Below are 19,320 nucleotides of genomic sequence, written 5' to 3'. Positions count from 1 at the left end.
TACAGCCTCAAGTCTTTTTGGGTCTGATGTGACAAGCTTTGCACGTCTGCATTTGTCAATTATCTGCCATTCTTTGCCTCACCTTTTCACCTCTCAAGCTCTGTCAGCTTGGATGGACATTTTCTAGAGTCCTAGTTGTTCCAGTCGTCTTCCATTAGGGATAATGGAGGCTACATGCTTCTGTCAACCTTCAATGCAGCAGATTTTTTTCTGAACTCTTCCCTAGATCATTGCCTTAACACAAGTCTGTCACTGAGCTCTACAGGCAGTTATCTTGACCTCAGGACTTGGTTTTTGCTCTTAAATGCATTTTCAGCTGTTAGACCTTTTCTGAGAGGTGTGTGTCTTTCTAAATCACACTCATTCAAATGAATTTGCCACAGTTGAACTCCACTCGAAATGTAGTCACATCTAAAAGCAATATAAAATGCTCCTGAGCTAAATATGAGTGTCCCAGAAATACTTATGCAATGGGATCTTTTCAGTTTTTTATTTTTAATACATTTGCACAAATGTTAAAAACCTATTTTTTGCTTTGCCAAATGGAGTAGGAGAGTGTAGATGTGGGAAGAAAAGTAATTTAAAGGCAGCAACATGAAGAAAAAATGAAGGGGTATGAATAATTTCGCAAGGCACTTTAAATATAAATAGACAAAAGAATTAGTAAAATAAATTGAGAAATAAATAAGTGGTATGTACAGTTGTTCTCTAGATGATAGAATGGAATAGGATAGTATAGAAGATGCAGGGATGTATTACGGGGGAGGTGTTAGCAAATAAATATCAGATAATTGCACATATTTTTATTGCACAGTGGGAGGAATATTTGAACTGTTCATAAGGTGGATTGCCTGGGGGAAAAAACTGTTCTTGTGCCTGGTAGTCCTGATGTTTAGGGGTCTGTAGCGCCGACCATATGGTAAAAGTTCAAAGAGGGATTGACTTGGATGTGAGGGGTCCAGAGTGATTTTCTGAGCTCTTTTCCTCACTCTGGATGTATATAGTTCTTGAAGGGTGGACTTTTATGGTGAACTTCCAAAATGTAGTTTAAATGCGGCTTCAAAGGGCTCTAAACCCAGTCAAGGAAGAAGGGTCTTATCTAGCGAAACGATCGGTTATTTTCCTTCTATAATTATAATTTATATACTTTTTAAAGGAGTCACATGATGTTGCTAAAAAAGAGCATTATTTTGTGTATTTGTTGTAATGCAATGTGTTAATGCAGTTTGAGGTTCAAAAAACATTATTTTCCACATACTGTACATTATTGTTGCTCCTTTTTGAAACGCTTGGATTTTTTCAAAACAGTGATGTAGGACGATTTTGAAGATGGATAAAATGAGGTGAGAGTTGTTCGGCATACCTTGAACCGGAATACACAAGAGTTCACACAGAGCTAGACAAGATGAGCTTCTGTGGTTAAAAAGTATATACATTGTAAAAAAAAAAAAAAATTTAGAAAATAACTGATCGTTTTGCAAGATAAGAGCCTTATTCATCGTCTGGGATCATTAGAGCTTTTTAAAACTGCATTTAAACTTTATTTTGGAAGTTAAACTCGTGGACACTTTAGACACCTTTTTCTTTACAACTAAAGAGAGAAAGACATTACCATCTTGGATGAAAAGGGTTGAGTAAATTATCCAATTTTTTGTTCTGGAAATGAATTTCTCCTTTACAGTAAGTCTTTGTAACTTTGATATTTGAAATCACCAAAACAAACACGCCCCTATCATAATAGCTCCGCCCCCAGATTCACAGATATGCTATGTAATGGCCCCTCCGCCATCATGAGTGGACACGCCCCTTATTGCTGATTGGCTACAGGTGTTTTGGTGCAGTTTCAACAGCGTTTCTCAGAAATTGTTTGTTGAAAAGCAATAAGATATTTCTGTCTCTCTGTGTTTCTCTACAGACTGTAAGTTGAATTGTCATCGCAGGTGTGTGGCTCTCGTTCCTCCTGACTGCAGGGGTGAGAAAGCAAATCAATATATATATATATATATATTTTTTTTTTTATTGCTTTTTTATTTCTGTATCATGTAATATATATATATATATATATATATATATATATATATATTATTATTATTATTTTTTTTTATCCAATATTTATAATTGAAATTATATTAATTACAAATATATTACTTATTTACATGATTATTTTCAATAAGTGCTAGGCATTGATTTATCACATCCAAAATAAAAGTTTTAGTTTATATAATATATGTTTTATACTGTGTATATTTATTATGTATATATGAAGACACGTACATACAGTATAAATTTGGAAATATTTACGTGTATATATTTATATTCATATCATTTATTTAAATATATAATATAAATAATATAAAATAAATAAATATATATGTATAAACTCTAAAATATATTTTTCTTAAAAATATACATGCATGTGTGTGTATTTATATATATATATATATATATAGATAGATAGATAGATAGATAGATAGATAGATAGATAGATAGATAGATATACACAGTACACACACATATATAAACTAAAACTTTTATTTTAGATGTGAGTAATCATTGCCAAGCATTAATAGAAAACAACCATGTTAATGAATAATTTATTTACATATTTTATATACAACAATCAAATTTAAATTTAATTATTATGTAAACAAACACTTTTTTTCGATGTGATTAATCACGATTAATTAATCACTAATTCCTTGCTTATTTGTTTATTATTTAATATTTATAATATATATGTTATATATTATACATTTCTGACATACTGATAAAATACTGGAAATGAGTATTGACATGTACATTTAGCCTAAATTAGAGCATTTTGGGAAATTATGTGCCATGATCCAAAAGTTAATGCATTAAAGATAATTAAATATATACACAGTTCAAAGATTTTTATTTATTTATTTACTTTTTTTCTTGAAGAAATAATACTTTTATTCAGTAGGGATGGATTCAATTGATCAAATACGACAGTAGAGACATTTGTAATGTTTTATTAATCCAAAAATCCTGAAAAATAAAATGTATCATAGTTTACACAAAAATATGAAGGAGTGCAATAGTTTTCAACATTTATAATAATCAGAAATGTTTATTGTAGACTGGAGTAATGATGCTGTTAATTCAGCTTTGATCACAGGAATAAATTATATTTTAATAAATATTTAAATAGAATTCAAATTAATGCAGCCTTGGTGAGCAAAATATAACAGTTCATAATAGTTTGAAGTGCAAAATTATATATAAAAAATCCAAATACATAAAGTTTTTATAAAATATTTGTACTACGTTAAATGTCCAGTTAAATGTTGTCATAAAGTGACTGTATTGTATTTTCAGAGTCTGATGAGAACATGACAGTGGTCACGTTAAACGAAATTTATGAAGAGCTGCGATATAAAGACCCGCCGGTCGGAGACATGCCGCTGCAGACGCCCGTCACGTAAGGACCACACCTGATCACACCTGATTAGTGCAGTGCTGCAGATTGAGCTCGGATGTTCATGTATCTGTGTGTGTTTGTGTGTCTCAGGCCGTGTTTCAGCAGTAATATTCCTCTGATGCGAGTAGTGCAATCAGTCAAACACAGCAAGAGAAGAAACAGTGGAGTGCTGAAGAAAGGCTGGTTGGTCCATCATACCAACACTGACACGCTGGTGAGACACTCTTATGCACATGTACAGTTGTGGCCAAAAGTTTTGAGAATTACATAATTATTGGAAATTGGAAAAGTTGCTGCTTAAGTTTTTATAATAGCAATTTGCATATACTCCAGAATGTTATGAAGAGTGATCAGATGAATTGCATAGTCCTTCTTTGCCATGAAAATTAACTTAATCCCGAAAAAACCTTTCCACTGCATTTCATTGCTGTCATTAAACGACCTGCTGAGATCATTTCAGTAATCGTCTTGTTAACTCAGGTGAGAATGTTGACCAGCACAAGGCTGGAGATCATTATGTCAGGCTGATTGGGTTAGAATGGCAGACTTGACATGTTAAAAGGAGGGTGATGCTTGAAATCATTGTTCTTCCATTGTTAACCATGGTGACCTGCAAAGAAACGCGTGCAGCCATCATTGCGTTGCATAAAAATGGCTTCACAGGCAAGGATATTGTGGCTACTAAGATTGCACCTAAATCAACAATTTATAGGATCATCAAGAACTTCAAGGAAAGAGGTTCAATTCTTGTTAAGAAGGCTTCAGGGCATCCAAGAAAGTCCAGGAAGCGCCAGGATCGTCACCTAAAGAGGATTCAGCTGCGGGATCGGAGTGGCACCAGTGCAGAGTTGCTCAGGAATGGCAGCAGGCAGGTGTGAGCGCATCTGGACGCACAGTGAGGCCAAGACTTTTGGAAGATGGCCTGGTGTCAAGAAGGGCAGCGAAGAAGCCACTTCTCTCCAAAAAAAACATCAGGGACAGATTGATCTTCTGCAAAAAGTATGGCGAATGGACTGCTGAGGACTGGGGCAAAGTCATATTCTCCGATGAAGCCTCTTTCCGATTGTTTGGGGCATCTGGAAAAAGGCTTGTCCGGAGAAGAAAAGGTGAGCGCTTCCATCAGTCCTGTGTCATGCCAACAGTAAAGCATCCTGAGACCATTCATGTGTGGGGTTGCTTCTCATCCAAGGGAGTGGGCTCACTCACAATTTTCCAAAAACACAGCCATGAATAAAGAATGGTACCAAAACACCCTCCAACAGCAACTTCTTCCAACAATCCAACAACAGTTTGGTGAAGAACAATGCATTTTCCAGCACGATGGAGCACCGTGTCATAAGGCAAAAGTGATAACTAAGTGGCTCGGGGACCAAAACGTTGACATTTTGGGTCCATGGCCTGGAAACTCCCCAGATCTTAATCCCATTGAGAACTTGTGTTCAATCCTCAAGAGGCGGGTGGACAAACAAAAACCCACTAATTCTGACAAACTCCAAGAAGTGATTATGAAAGAATGGGTTGCTATCAGTCAGGATTTGGCCCAGAAGTTGATTGAGAGCATGTCCAGTCGAATTGCAGAGGTCCTGAAAAAGAAGGGCCAACACTGCAAATACTGACTCTTTGCATAAATGTCATGTAATTGTCGATAAAAGCCTTTGAAACATATGAAGTGCTTGTAATTATATTTCAGTACATCACAGAAACAACTGAAACAAAGATCTAAAAGCAGTTGAGCAGCAAACTTTGTGAAAACTAATATTTGTGTCATTCTCAAAACTTTTGGCCACGACTGTAGAATTACCATACATTTTTATTTACTTATAGAATCAATCCAACAATTATTCAGACACCAGATATCATTTTTACTAACTTAGTGGGTGCAGGACATTATAGTTCATTTACAGTGCCTTGCAAAAGTATTCATACCCCTTCACGTTTTGTTGCAGCATTATGTTAAACTGCTTTAAATGAGTTTTTCCCCACATCAGTTTACACTCCATACACCATAATAATGACAAAGCAAAAACCAGATCTGCAAATTTTACAAATTCATTAAAAATAAAACACTGAAATAAGTACATTGCATAAGTATTCATACCCTTAACTCAGTGCATAGTTGAAGCACCTTTACAGCCTCAAGTAAATTTTGAGTGTCCCAGAAAAGGGTATGAACACTTACTCTCAGGATGCTATATATATATACATAGTATATTGTAGTAATTTTTTTGTTTTCTCTTTGCAGAGAAAACGTCACTACTGGGTATTAGATGGGAAAAGTATCACCCTGTACCCGAATGAAATCAGTATTAAGTACTACAAGGTTTGTAATTCTCTATAATAAATCATGTCATCTTATCACTTGATAATGCAAAATGCAGCAACATTTGAGACATAACGTTACAGTTGAAGTCAAAAGTTTACATACACCTTGCAGAATCTAATTATTTGATCAAAACGCATGCAAATTTTTTTCTTTATTACTGATCTGAATAAGATATTTCACATAAAAGGTGTTTACACATAGTCCACAAGAGAAAATTAACAGTAGCTGTGTTGTTTTTTGGTTCAGTGATAATTGTTGTTCATAAGTTCCTTGTTTGTCCTGAACAATTAAACTGCCTGCTGTTCTTCACAAAAGTCCTTCAGCTCCCCCAAATTTGTTTGTTTTTTCAGCATTTTTGTGTATTTGAACCCTTTCCAACAATGACTGTATGATTTTGAGATCCATCTTTTCACACTGAGGACAACTGAGAGACTCATATGCAACTATTACAGAAGGTCCAAACACTCACTGATGCTTCAGTCATTGTTGGAAAGGGTTCAAATTCACAAAAATGCTGAAAAACCAAAGAATTTGTAGGCCCTGAAGGATTTTTCTGAAGAACATCAGGCAGTTTAGCTGTTCAGGACAAACAGGGGACTCATGAACAACTTTCACTAAACAAAAGAAAAACACAGCTGTGGGTCATTCAGATAACAACACAGTATTAAGAATCAAGCGTATGTAAACTTCTGAACAAATTATTTTCTTTTGTGAGCTATATAAATGTCTTTTATGTGAAATATCTTATTCAGAACAGTACTAAATAAAAAACAACATGCATTTTGTATGATCCCTCTTATATTTTGCAGATTCTGCAAGGTGTCTGTAAACTTTTGACCTCAACTGTAGTTTATCTTAGGGTTTTCATGAAAGTATGAACGTATTTGTATATCCTTCATTCCAGGAGATCTCTCTCTCAGAGGTGCTGCAGGTTCGAGGTCCAGCTCAGCTCACTATTCCAGTGTTGCAGGGCAACAGCGCACACTCGTTCGAGCTGGTGACGGGATCTCTAGTGTATTGTGTGTTTGCGGATCAGGACGGCCCGTCATGGGAGTCGGCTCTCGACCAGGCCCTCAGACCGGTGCAGGGCACCGTATGCCACAAGACAAACAACACCGGTTAGAGCAACAAGACGGGAATTACTAAAGGAGTAGATCACTTCCAAAACAAAAAAATACAGATAATGTACTCACCCCCTTGTCATCCAAGACGTTCATGTCTTTCTTTCTTCAGTCATATTATGTTTCTTGATACATTTCAGGATTTCTCTCCATATAATGGACTTCTATGGTGCCCCCGAGTTTAAACTTCCACAATGCAGTTTAAATGCAGCTTCAAACGGCTCTAAACGATCCCAGCCGAGGAAGAAGGGTCAAATCTAGCAAAACGATTGGTTATTTTCTAACTGACAATTTAGATACTTTTTAACCTAAAATGCTCATCTTGTCTAGCTCTGCGTGATCTCTTTGTATTTCAGTTCATGACAGTTAGGGTATGTCGAAAAACTCCCACCTCATTTTCTCCTTCAACTTCAAAGTCGTCCTCGTTGCAGAAGTGTTCCAACCCAGTGTTCACAAAGTGAACATGCATCAAACGGTATTTACAAAAAAAGTAAAACAGTGATGTAGGATGATTTTGAAGAAAATTCCTAAAATGTTTTCCTCAAATAAAATAATTTCTTTACGACTGAAGAAAGAAAGACATGAACATCGTGGATGACTAGGGGCTGAGTACATTATCTGTACATTTTTCAATAAATCAATCACATTTATTTATACAGCGCTTTTAACAATACGGGTTGTGTCAAAGAAACTTTACAGTATAGAGACTGAAGGCCACTCCCACCAGGGGAAACAAACCAATGCTGCGTCCCAATTCGCATACTATCCGTCCTAAATAGTATTCTAAAATAGAATTAGTATGTCCCAAATCGTAGTATGTTTAAAAAGTATTCCAAAGATTCCCGGATGGTCTACTACTTAACTTCAGAATTCGAAGTGCGGATCAATGCACACTCTAACGGCTAATATTGCCCACAACACATTGCGCGGTGAACGAGGATTCGATTAGAACTACAAACACGCATAAAAAGTGTTAAAAAACTACAAATATGGCGGATATGCGCGACCAACGGATAGGTAGAGAAAGGGGTTTGAATGATAAATAATCAATGTGTAACCTGATAAAAAATATATTTTTTAATGTTATCCGTGTTATATTTCATGTACAGCAACATTATGAACGTTTATAATGATAGGTTTGGTCATTAACGTTTAAATGCATAAATATGCAAACACAAGAGCAGAGTTCTCGGCATGAAAGACTCGTGAAAGTAAGTGCCTTCATTTCTCTCTAATACGGTAGGAAATTAAATTAAACAAATGTATATAAATATTAACTGTGATGATTGACAGGGCAGTTTAAACAGTGACAGGATTCAGGTAACTAAGCAAGAGCGTCCATTAAAGACGAGTAGTATGTCCCAAAGCTTGCCTACTATTCTGCTACATACTCAAAAGTATGTACTTTTTCTTCACAAAAAGAGTACATACTTTTAGTGCATAGTATAAGTAGGCGAATTGGGACGCAGCATTTGTATTGCGGGGAGCTGCCTCCTTGTCATTTCTGACTTATAACAAAAATCAGAACAATGTCTAAAAGAGTAAACAAGCTAAAAAAACACAGAACTACGTTTTTATAAGCTGTCAACCTGAAAAAACGAGTGTTTAAGAACATAAAAGTTAAGCGCAATGTGTCATATTACATTGAGAACTACGCCTGCTGAAGGGAAATTTAACGGCGACAGTAAACATTCATTATTTTTACCCATGTCAAAGGATTATTTCACCACCCTGGAAGGTGGAGATATATTAAAGGGATGGTTCGGAGTAGATTTGACTTCATTGCTATGCACTCCGAAGCCCATGTAAATACCCCATCCAAAGTTTTTTTTTTTACCTTAGTCAAACATTGAGGGAGATATCAGAGTTTTTCGAATGGCTTGCTACTACCATAGATGGTACATGTGATGTATCTCGTAAATTGCACCACTAAACGTGCACGTAATCTTACCAAACTTCTACAGTAGTGTAAATAGGTTATGTACTCACAAAACGCTGCATCGGAAAATGTGTAAGTCCACCATGAGTGTTTTAAAAACACGTTTTACCCGAGAACTACTAGTCTCAAAAACTACAAATGGCGACACGTCGACGTCACTTCCCTGGTTTGGGAAAAGCACGTAAAAGTCCACCTACTACGTCTGTGTGCATGTCAACGTAGTAGGTGGACTTTTACGTGCTTTTCCCAAACCAGGGAAGTGACGTCGAACAGTTATTTTAAATATTTACATGGGCTTCGGAGTGCATAGCAATGAAGTCAAATCTACTCCGAACCATCCCTTTAAGAAACTAAATTTATATCGGCCTATGTCTGTGCACCCTTTTCCTTACCTTCCTTTTGTGGGAGAAATGATCCAGCTGAATGGCCCAACGTGAAATACCCTGACATCTACAACTATTTGTACTCGTTTTTTGGGTCGACAGCTTATAAAAACGTAGTTCTGTGTTTTTTAGCTTGTTTACTGTACACCTTGTCACATAGCAGCTTTTAGACACTGTTCTGTTTTTCTTACAAGTCAGAAATGACAAGGAGTCCGCTTGCCACAATACAAAGTCAATGAAGAACCATGTTGCAGCAAAGTCAGTTTTGCGAAGGACTCATCTGGTTCCCATGGCCTTGCGTCAGCGGCTGTCTAGGAGAGGAGTTCTTTACTGACGATCTGTCTCTGGGGCTCATCTAGTTGATGTGGTCTCCGCTGACATTCAGGGCTGTAGAGGTCGTCTCTAGGTGTTGATCCACCATCTGGGTTTGGTACGGACTGGATCCGGTGGTCTGCAGTGACCTTGGAATAGGAGCAAAACAGTTGCCGGTTGGCCTGATTAATGCAGCCTAACAATATTTCAACAGATTTTTTATTATAGAAATGTGTTAATGTGTTAAGTGTTGGCCAGGTTAAAGAGATGTGTCTTTAATCTAGATTTAAACTGACAGAGTGTGTCTGCCTCCCGAACAGTGTTAGGTAGATTGTTCCAGAGTTAGGGTGCTAAATAAGCACCCGCAGTTGATTTTGATATTCTAGGTATTATCAAATTCGCAGAGTTTTGAGAACGCAGCGGACATGAAGGACTATAATGTGATAAGAGCTCGCTCAAGTACTGAGGAGCTAAACCATTCAGGGATTTCTAAGTAGTTAGCAAGATTTTAAAATCTATCAGATGTTTAATAGGGAGCTAGTGCAGTGCTGACAGAACCGAGCTAATATGGTCATACTTTCTGGTTCTAGTAAGAACTCTAGCTGCTGCATTTTGGACCAGCTGGAGTTTGTTTATTAAGCGTGCAGAACAACCACCCAATAAAGCATTACAATAATCTATCCTTGAGGTCATGAATGCATGGATTAACATTTCTGCATTTGACATCGAGAGCATAGGTCGTAATTTCAATATATTTTTTAGATGACAAAATGTGGTTTTGCAAATGCTAGAAATGTGGCGGAGGTTTTAGATCCAATAATTACCACTTTAGCAGTAAGAAGTTACTCGCCATCCAATTTTTTATAACAACTATGCATTCTGTTAGTTTTCAAATTGGTATGTTTCGCCGGGCCACAAGGAAATATAGAGATGAGTACCATCAGCATAACAGTGAAAGCTAACACCATGATTCCTGATGATATCTCCGAAGGGTAACATGTAGAGCGTAAAAAGTAATGGTCCTAGTAGTACTTATATTTTGTTCTGGAAGTGAACTAATCCTTTAATGAGTGTCTGATTCCACACGATATTAATATACTCTAATTTTAGCCAAAAATCTAAATGTACTCACCCTCAGGCCATCCAAGATATAGATGAGTTTGTTTCTTGTGTAGAAATGTAGCATAACATCACTTGCTCACCAATGGATCCTCTGTAGTGAATGGGTGCCGTCAGAATGAGAGTCCAAACAGCTGATAGAAACATCACAATAATCCACAAGTAACCCACACATCTCCAGTCTATCAGTTAACGTCTTGAGAAGCCAAAAGCTGTGTTTGCAAAAAACAAATCCATCATTAAGGTGTTTTTTAACTTCAAACTATTGCTTCTGGCCAAAATATGAGTTTATAATAAGTAATTTCTCTGAATTAGGAGAGAAATATGCACAGATCAAACACTGTTGACAAGACAAAACAATGTTAAATATTTCTAAGCAAATATTTGGGTGGATTTTGATTGTTGTATGGATTATTGTGATGTTTTTATCAGCTGTTTGGACTCTCATTCTGACGGCACCCATTCACTTCAGAGGATCCTTTGGTGGGCAAATATTGCAACCTATAATATTTTGTTCTGGAAGTGAACTAATCCTTTAATGAGTGTCTGATTCCACACAATTGATATATATATTCTAATTATAGCCAAAAATTAAAATGTATTCACCCTCAGGCCATCCAAGATATAGAAGAGTTTGTTTCTTGTGTAGAAATGTAGCATTACATCACTTGCTCACCAATGGATCCTCTGCAGTGAATGGGTGCCGTCAGAATGAGAGTCCAAACAGCTGATAAAAACATCACAATAATCCACAAGTAATCCACACCACTCCAGTCCATCAGTTAACGTCTTGAGAAGCCAAAAGCTGTGTTTGCAAGAAACAAATCCATCATTAAGGTGTTTTTTTAACTTCAAACAGTTGCTTCTGGCAAAATTATGAGTTAATAATAAGTCATTTGTCTGAATTAGGAGAGAAATATGCACAGATCAAGCACTGTTTACAAGCTAAAACAGTGTTAAATACTTCTAAACAAATATTTGGGTGGATTTTGATTGTTGTATGGATTATTGTGATGTTTTTATCAGTTTGGACTCTCATTCTGACGGCACCCATTCACTTCAGAGGATCCTTTGGTGGGCAAATATTGCAACCTATAATATTTTGTTCTGGAAGTGAACTAATCCTTTAATGAGTGTCTGATTCCACACAATTGATATATATATTCTAATTATAGCCAAAAATTAAAATGTATTCACCCTCAGGCCATCCAAGATATAGAGGAGTTTGTTTCTTGTGTAGAAATGTAGCATTACATCACTTGCTCACCAATGGATCCTCTGCAGTGAATGGGTGCCGTCAGAATGAGAGTCCAAAGAGCTGATAAAAACATCACAATAATCCACAAGTAATCCACACCACTCCAGTCCATCAGTTAACGTCTTGAGAAGCCAAAAGCTGTGTTTGCAAGAAACAAATCCATCATTAAGGTGTTTTTTAACTTCAAACCGTTGCTTCTGGCAAAATTATGAGTTAATAATAAGTCATTTGTCTGAATTAGGAGAGAAATATGCACAGATCAAGCACTGTTTACAAGCTAAAACAGTGTTAAATACTTCTAAACAAATATTTGGGTGGATTTTGATTGTTGTATGGATTATTGTGATGTTTTTATCAGTTTGGACTCTCATTCTGACGGCACCCATTCACTTCAGAGGATCCTTTGGTGGGCAAATATTGCAACCTATAATATTTTGTTCTGGAAGTGAACTAATCCTTTAATGAGTGTCTGATTCCACACAATAGTAATATACTCTAATTATAGCCAAAAATTAAAATGTATTCACCCTCAGGCCATTCAAGATATAGAGGAGTTTGTTTCTTGTGTAGAAATGTAGCATTACATCACTTGCTCACCAATGGATCCTCTGCAGTGAATGGGTGCCGTCAGAATGAGAGTCCAAACAGCTGATAAAAACATCACAATAATCCACAAGTAATCCACACCACTCCAGTCCATCAGTTAACGTCTTGAGAAGCCAAAAGCTGTGTTTGCAAGAAACAAATCCATCATTAAGGTGTTTTTTTAACTTCAAACAGTTGCTTCTGGCAAAATTATGAGTTAATAATAAGTCATTTGTCTGAATTAGGAGAGAAATATGCACAGATCAAGCACTGTTTACAAGCTAAAACAGTGTTAAATACTTCTAAGCAAATATTTGGGAGGATTTTGATAGTTGTATGGATTATTGTGATGTTTTTATCAGCTGTTTGGACTCTCATTCTGACGGCACCCATTCACTTCAGAGGATCCATCGATGGGCAAATGATGTAGGGCTGCATTTCCCACAAACCGGAGGAAGAAGCAAACTCATCTACATCTTTTATGATCCTCATTTTGTCTATAATGTCATAATAAAATGACACCTCTTCTCTTGCCAGGTGATGGACAAAGCAGTGAGGAGACCCAGGTGAGACTTGGTTATTTATCATAGAATGTTTCTAAAAGAGGAATTCAAGTGTCTAAAGATGTCTGTGTGTGTGTTTCAGGACATCAGTGAGCTCTATCAGATCTTCTCTGATGAGGTTTTGGGTTCGGGTCAGTTCGGGGTGGTTTACGGAGGCACTCAAAGACACACGGGCCGTCCGGTCGCAATTAAAGTCATTGACAAAACAAGATTTCCTGTTAAACAGGAGGAGCAGACCAAAAATGAGGTCTCGATATTGCAGGTAAGACTTCAAGATGACATTTTTCTTTCAATTCAAAACAATTGCATTGTTTGTGTTTATGTTGTTACATCGTCCATATGTGTGTGTGTGTGTGTTTCAGAGACTGTCTCATCTAGGAATCATTCATCTAGAAGGGATGTTTAAGACAATGGAATATACTTTCGTTGTGATGGAGAAGCTCCACAGCGACATGTTAGAGATGATTTTATCTCACGAGAACGGACGTCTGACTGAGCGCACCACGCGTTTTCTAGTCACCCAGGTAAACAAGCTCATTTGGTCTAAAAGCGCCTTATGCAGAACATTATCTCATGGTTGTTTTTTACATATTTATTATCTCTAATGCTCATCAAGGCTGCATTTTTTATTTAAAATACAATAAAAACTGTCAAATGTTATAACAATTTAAAATAACAGTTTTTCTTTTCAAATCTATTTTAAAATGCAATTTGTTTTTGTGAGTCAAAGCTTAATTCAACGCTTCATTACTCCAGTCTTCAGTGTCACATGATCCTTTAGAAATGATTTTAATATGCTGATTTGCTGCTTAAGAAACATTTATAATTATTATCAGTGTTGAAAACAGTTGTGCACAAATTACACATTAATCCTCTTTATAAAAGCTTTTGAACAGTGTGGTTTTTAATGTTTTTTAAGCCTCTTCTGCTCACCAAGCCTGCATTTATTTGATCCAAAGTACAGCAAAAACAAAAAAAAATTTTTAATATTTTTGCTATTTAAAATAACTGTTTTCTATATGAATATATTTTACAATTTTATATATTTCAGTGATTTTAAAGCTGATTTTTTCAGACATCATTTCAATATTTTAATTTGCTGTTCAAAAAAACATTTATTATTATTAATATGTTGAAAACAGCTGAGTAGATTTGTTTCAGGTTTCTTTGATGAATTGAAAGTTCAAAAGAACAGCATTTATCTGAAATAGAAATCTTTTGTAACAATATAAATGTCTTTATCATCACTTTTTATTAAAAGCATCCTTGCTACATAAAAGACTTCATTTCTATAATTTCTTTCCCAAAACTGACTCTGAGCTTTTAAATGAGTGTATATTTCAGATAAATGCTAATCTTTGGATATTTCTATTTATCAAAGAATTAAAAGAAAAACAACAATAATAATAATAATAATAATAATAATAATGATAAATATTTTTGAGCAGCAAATCAGAATATCATAATGATTTCTGAAGGATCATGTGACACTGAAGACTGGAGTAATGATGCTGAAAATTCAGCTTTGCATCACAGGAATAAATTACATTTTTAAATATATTCAAATAGAAAACAGTTATTTAAAATATTAAAAATATTTCAAAATTTAACTGTTTTGGCTGTACTTTGAATCAAATAAATGCAGCCTTGGTGAGCAGAAGAGACTTCTTAAAAAAAATAATTTCATTTTGACTAGTAGTTTCACGAGGTTATTTAGATTATTAAAATGCTCTTCACGCTAAGAAATATGGTTCTTTCAGAAACTGTTCACTGAAAGTTCTTTGAGGAACCAAAAAATGTTCTATGGCTTTGCTGCGAAAACCAAGTTTTGTAGTCTTTATTTTAAAGAGTGTGAATCAGTGGAGATTAAAGACGTTTCAGTCTTGCTGTGGTTTTTGGTTTGTGTTAAAGGTTTTAGAGGCTCTGCGGTACCTGCACATGAAGGACATTGCACACTGTGACCTGAAACCAGAAAATGTGCTGATGGCTTCGCCTGAACCATTTCCCCAGGTCTGATACTGTCATCCATGGCTCTTTTCCCATGATTCTGAATATTTTTGATGTCTTAAAGTCAAGTCTAAAATTGCATGTGTCCAATGGAGATATTTAGATTTTGCTTATCAACTTAATAAAAGCTGAAACATTTGAGCACATTTTGAAAAGTAGTTAGTAGTAGTTAGGATTTGGTAAAATGTGCTTGGAAAAAAAATATGATCAGAATATCAGTGTGCCTAATAATTATGCACGCACTATAGAATCATGGTTTTGATTTCCATGGAATGCAAAAAAACATTGCATCATGCATTAAATGTAATGTAAGTCGCTTTGCATAAAAGTATCTGTCAAATGCCTGAATGTGTAAATTTGGTATCCTCAAGTCTTAACCGTGATCATATGATCTCTGTTTCAGGTCAAACTGTGTGACTTTGGTTTCGCTCGGATTATCGGACAGAAGTCTTTCAGGCGCACTCTCGTCGGGACGCCTGCATATCTGGCACCTGAGGTCATCTGTAGTAAGGGTTACAATCGCTCTCTGGACATGTGGGCCGTGGGAGTGATTTTATACGTCAGTCTGAGCGGGACGTTCCCTTTCAATGAGGACGAGGACATTAATCAGCAAATCACCAACGCTTCCTTTATGTATCCACGCCAGCCGTGGTCCCTCATCTCACTGGAGGGTAAGACAGTCCAAAAGTCAGAATTGCGAATTTATACAGTTGAGGTCAAAAGTTTACACCCCCCTTTCAGAATCTGCAAAACGTTTATCATTTTATCAAAATAAGAGGGATCATACGAAATGCATGTTATTGTTTATTTAGTACTGAACTGAAAAAGATATTTCACATAGAAGACGTTAAACTGCCTGCAGTTCTTCAGAAAAGCCCTTCAGGTCCCACTAATTTTTTGTTTTTACAGCATTTTTGTGTATTTGAACTCTTTCCAACAATGACTGTATGATTTTGCGATCCATCTTTTCACACTGAGGACAACTGAGGGACTCATATGCAACTATTACAGAAGGTTCGATGCATGAAGAGCATGGGGGGTGAAAACTTTTGAAATTTGAACATCAGGGTAAATTTAACTTATTTTGTCTTCTGGGAAACATGTGAGTAGCTTCTGAAGAGCAGTACTAAATATATATATATATATATATATATATATATATATATATATATATATATATATATATATTAGGGCCGGGACTTTAACGCGTTAATTTAGATTAATTAATTACACAAAAATAACGCGTTAATTTTTTTTAACGCATTTTAATCGCACTTAATTTTGCACCACGGAACGTTTCTCACTGAATGAGTTTCAGCGGCGGACCGATTATACTGGAGCACCAACTAGCGTTTAGACAAAGGAATGCGCATATCACCACAGCACATCGAGCCTCAAGTATCACCTCAATGCTTTTACAGAAGGTCTACCTACCTATAGGGTACCTGAATTTCTGAAATGAAGGCTAGTATATTTCTAAATATCCCAGTGTTTCCCCACGGACACGGACTGGATCGCGGACTCCATTCATAAAAAACGAATTTACTATAGCGCGGAATGCCACGTAAATTCGTCGATTTTTGGATTGATAAATCAAAAGTTGGTCTGTCACTTAATTCAAATCGCGATATGGACTAGTGTCTGTGAAAACCGAAATGCAAAAAGACCGTTTTAATATGAATCCTGCATTTACCGTTTGCCTCTGTATGTCAGAATGGCAGAGACGCATTTTTTTTACACTGTACGCGTGATGCTCCCGTTAATTTTTGGCATTTGCATCTCACATAGAGATAGACTCAATCTCCAAAGCTGCTGTGAGTTTCACTTTTACCGTTTCATTTGAGAAAACTAGCATCATATCATACTGCACACACAGAAACTTCACGGCAACCTGTCAAAATAAAAGTACGGTTTAACATGAAACAGAACAATATTCCTATTTAAATAATTGACAAAAAACAATATATATAATAAATTAATATAACAACAAGATTAACCACTTAATTGTAGAAAAAATACTATGATTATTATTATTTATTGATTTTAACAGCAAACCTCTGTTTGTTTGCCAAAAATTAAAAAGGTTTATTTTTCATTTGATTAAAAATAAAATAAATGTTTATGCTTTCATTTGATTATGAGAAAAATTAAAACACAAGAATTTATAAAAAAAAAAAATAGCAAAAGATTGTAAAGCCCTATTGTTCAAAATGTTAAAATAGAGAGTTTTGGATTTATTTTTTCACTGAAATAAATGTTTTCGTTATGGGAAACGCTGTATCCTATAGCTACAGTTAATGGCAATATCGCACTGGTCTGTTGGACTTGGTTGAACAAAAATAAACAATATTTTGTTGCTTCAGTTTATGTATTCAGTCATTATTCAATGGTGTACTAAAAATCCATATGAAAAAACTTACTTCTCACTGTTCTCAGGTCAAATATTTATATGCGATTAAAATGCGATTAATTTCGATTAATTAATTACAAAGCCTCTAATTAATTAGATTAATTTTTTAAATCGAGTCCCGGCCCTAATATATATATATATATATGATATTTAGGCAAAATAAGAAAAATGTGTCTCTGTTCAAAAGTTTTCACCCCCAGCCAGCTCTTAATGCATGTTATTTTCCTTCTGGAGCATCAGTGAGTGTTTGAACCTTCTGTAATAGTTGCATATGAGTCCCTCAGTTGTCCTCAGTGTGAAAAGATGGATCTCAAAATCATGCAGTCATTGTTGGAAAGGGTTCAAATACACAAAAATGCTGGAAAACCAAAGAATTTGTGGGACCTGAAGGATTTTTCTGAAGAACAGCAGGTGCTCAGAACAAATAAGGGACTCATGAACAACTTTCACTAAACAAAAAAAAAAAAAAAAACCCAGCTGTGGATCATTCAGGTAACAAGACCTTATTAAAAATCAAGGGGATGTAAACTTTTGAACAGGGTCATTTTTATGAATTGAACTGTTATTTTCTCATGTGGACTATATGTAAACGTCTTTTATGTTAAACGTATTTTTCAGGTCAGTTCTAAATAAACAATAACATGCATTTTGTGTGATCCCTCTCGTTTTGGTAAAATAATAAACATTTAGCAGATTCTGAAAGGGGGATGTAAACTTTTGACAAACAATTGACTGAAAAACTCAATTGTGAGACATGAACGGAATAACCATCAGAATTGCTTGAATTGTGAGAAAATGTTCAAGTCTGAATGATAGAAAGTTGCACTTACATTTTTAATTGTTTTAGATGATTACCTAATGTTCATTCTCTCTCTCTCTCAGCGGTGAATCTGATCAATAACTTGCTGCAGGTGGTGGTGAGACGCAGGTTCAGTGTTGGCAAAGCGATGGGTCATCCCTGGTTTCAGGTTTGCTGACCTTCTCTAAAACCCAAAAGATATTTTACTGTCATTAAGTCATTTGAGGACATTGACTGGATGTACAGTCTGATTTATGCATATCTCATCTGTTTCCTCTCCTGCAGAACTTCCAGATGTGGTGTGACCTGCGTGATTTCGAGCAGCGGATGGGATGTCGCTATCTCACGGTTGAGGCGGATGACGAGCGCTGGAGATCCTACGCTATGGAGAAAGGCCTCAGTTTCCCAGAACGTCTAGCAGAAGCAGCAAATGAAGAGCAGAAACAACAGCCATCAGTCATTTAGATTTTACACAAATATAACTGTGAATATTGTATCATATGAGCAACTGTGAATCTGCTGTGTTGTAGATCTAATTATTTGGGTGTGATTTAATATTTGATGTATTTTTCAATAAAATAAGAGAATACTAATCTTGATTTTTTTTTTTTTTTTTTTTTTTAGAAAATGTATAATTAATAGAATTTAACTTTTATATTATATTATATTATATTATATTATAATTTATATGTGACCCTTAAAACCAGTCAATAGCCATCAATACATAGTATGGGTCAAAATTACTTTTTTTTAAAGACAAAAATCATTAGGATATTATATATTATTTAGAAGATATTTGGTAAATTCCCTACTGCAAATATATTAAAACTTACTTTTTGATTAGTAATATGCATTGCTAAGAACTTAATTTGGACAGTTTTTATTTTCTCAACATTTCGATTTTTTTTTTTTTTTTTTTTTTCCGATTTATTATTTTTATTTTTTGCAACCTCAGATTCCAGATTTTCAAATAGTTGTATCTTGGTCAAATATTGTCATATCTTAACAAACCACAGGGGAGTTGCTAGACCGAAAGCTCTACTGGGGCACAGGCCC

General features: G+C 35.5%; 1 protein-coding gene across 1 annotated transcript in view; it reads left to right on the top strand.

The window, feature by feature from the left end:
* The window catches only part of prkd4 (protein kinase D4), a 35,126-nt gene extending 15,984 nt beyond the window's left edge, over positions 1-19,142 (top strand). The window contains exons 6-17 of the mRNA XM_073837424.1: positions 1,916-1,987; positions 3,319-3,445; positions 3,536-3,659; positions 5,688-5,765; positions 6,673-6,886; positions 13,023-13,051; positions 13,131-13,310; positions 13,411-13,572; positions 14,960-15,058; positions 15,459-15,726; positions 18,348-18,433; positions 18,550-19,142. Of these exons, the coding sequence (XP_073693525.1) occupies positions 1,916-1,987; positions 3,319-3,445; positions 3,536-3,659; positions 5,688-5,765; positions 6,673-6,886; positions 13,023-13,051; positions 13,131-13,310; positions 13,411-13,572; positions 14,960-15,058; positions 15,459-15,726; positions 18,348-18,433; positions 18,550-18,729 (1,619 nt within the window). The 3' untranslated portion in view covers positions 18,730-19,142. The remainder of the gene's footprint in view (positions 1-1,915; positions 1,988-3,318; positions 3,446-3,535; positions 3,660-5,687; positions 5,766-6,672; positions 6,887-13,022; positions 13,052-13,130; positions 13,311-13,410; positions 13,573-14,959; positions 15,059-15,458; positions 15,727-18,347; positions 18,434-18,549) is intronic.
* The last annotated feature ends 178 nt before the right edge of the window (positions 19,143-19,320 follow it).

Source organism: Garra rufa, chromosome 3 (genome assembly GCF_049309525.1).
Source record: "Garra rufa chromosome 3, GarRuf1.0, whole genome shotgun sequence".
NCBI classification, from domain to species: Eukaryota; Metazoa; Chordata; class Actinopteri; order Cypriniformes; family Cyprinidae; genus Garra; species Garra rufa.
Note: the sequence above shows the minus strand (reverse complement) of the source record. Positions and strands in the feature narration are given on the sequence as shown.